General features: G+C 43.1%; 1 protein-coding gene across 1 annotated transcript; it reads right to left on the bottom strand.

The window, feature by feature from the left end:
* Positions 1 to 316: 316 nt before the first annotated feature.
* Positions 317 to 1,864, bottom strand: LOC131649618 (uncharacterized). Its single transcript, XM_058919369.1, has one exon. It carries the CDS (start codon positions 1,862 to 1,864, stop codon positions 317 to 319), a length of 1,548 nt encoding a protein of 515 aa, XP_058775352.1.

Here is a 1,864-nt window from a genome sequence, read left to right as displayed (position 1 = left end):
AATAAAGAAAGAGAAACACGTTATGATTGATTCAAAACAAATGCAATGCTCATTTCATTAAAATTACGATTAAGGATTACAGAATTCAAATGCGACAAAACACAGTACAAACAAGGAAAATTAAGAAATGAAAAAGACAAAGGCCTAGTAACTATCAGCAGCAAGGATGAGCTTTCCCGTCTGATATCTGGCTTTAGGAACATCCCTTTTGATTCGACACTCAATGGGGTAGGGGATTAGTGACCACATTCGGATTAATATCTCGGAAGGTGAGCATCTTGCTCTCGATTAGGTCTTGAACCTTCTCCTTCAGAACCTAGCAGTCTTCAATGGAATGACCAACTACTCCGCTATGAAAAGCACACTTAGCATTAGGATTATATCCTTTGGAGAATGGTGGCGTTGGAGCTTTGGTTGGCCTAGGAGCTATCAATGACTGATGGATTAGCGCAGGCCACAATTCAGTGTAAGTCATTGGAATTGGGTCGATGCGGCGAGGCTCCTTTGGTGGATCTTTCTGAGGCCTATTCTGATTCTGCTGCCTATTCTGATTTTGTTGAGCATTCTGAGGAGCACTTTGTGAAGCATTCTGATGAGAAGCGTTCCATGGTTGTTGATGCGATGGCATTGGGATGTATGGTTGTTGATGTTGAGCAGCTGCAACATGTGGATACTGATAGTAAGGCATGTATGGTGCTTGTGGATAAGTTGGAACTTGATAAGGTTGTGGATTTTGAGGTCCTTCACCACTAGTCACAACAGCATTAGTTTCACCTTCTTTCTTTCTATGGAAGTTTCCAGGGAATCTCTTTGTTTGGTTGTTATTGGAAGATTCAGCAGCATTGACAATCTTGCCATTTTTCAAGCCTTCTTCGACCCTTTCTCCAATAGTGACCAGGTCAGCAAAGCTAGAAGAGACACTTCCAATCATTTTCTCATAGAAAACTGGCTGCAAGGTATCCATAAACATACTAGTAAGCTCTTTTTCAGCAAGAGGAGGTTCGACTTGAGCAGCTAGCTCTCTCCAGCGTTGGGCATACACTTTGAAAGTTTCCCTATCTCTCATGGTCATAGTCTGAAGTTGTCTGCGATCAGGGGCTAAGTCCATGTTGTACTTGTATTGTTTCAGGAAAGCTTCACCCAAATCTCTCCATGTTTGGATATGATCCCTCTTCAAACTCATGTACCATTTCAGAGAAGCTCCAGCTAAGCTATCTTGAAAGATGTGGACGAGCAATTTGTCATTGTTGGCATAGGCGGCCATCTTGCGAAAGTACATAGTCAGATGATCTTTAGGACAAGTGTGCCCCTTATATTTCTCGAACTCAGGGACTTTGAACTTTGCAGGCACAATCAAGTCAGAAACTAAACAGAGGTTCATGGTGTCAAATCCAAAAATGTCATTTCCTTCAACAGCTTTCAACCTTTTCTCGAGGACATTGTACTTTTCTTTCACTTCCTCCACCTCGTGGTTGTGTTCTTGATCACCACGTTCGGAATCATCAACATGATAGACAAAAGGAGGATTGTTGAAAGTAGGTTGAACAGTAGTGTGAACAATCGGTGACTGTTCAGCGGCGACTGGTATTGGTGCAATTTGTTGCGCAGAAAGTCCTACTCCCAAAGTATTCGCGAATGGGGGAGTATAACCAGGTGGTAAACCAAATTCTGGCCAGGTAGAAGGTGGCCTCTGAACGGGAATGGGATCCTCAACAGCTTCGGAGACTTCAGCTATGACAGTTCTTTGGGGTTCAGCATCCCTAGCTATTAGCACTTGCATCATCTCAGTGAGCTTGGTGATGCTTCCCTTCAACTCGTCGATTTCCATCCTAACTTCCATGTTGTGTTGCTCTTGGTCAGCCAT

Source organism: Vicia villosa, linkage group LG2, assembly GCF_029867415.1.
Source record: "Vicia villosa cultivar HV-30 ecotype Madison, WI linkage group LG2, Vvil1.0, whole genome shotgun sequence".
In the NCBI taxonomy this organism is placed as follows: Eukaryota; Viridiplantae; Streptophyta; class Magnoliopsida; order Fabales; family Fabaceae; genus Vicia; species Vicia villosa.
The sequence above is the reverse complement of the archived record's forward strand: the minus strand, read 5'-3'. Positions and strand labels throughout refer to the sequence as shown.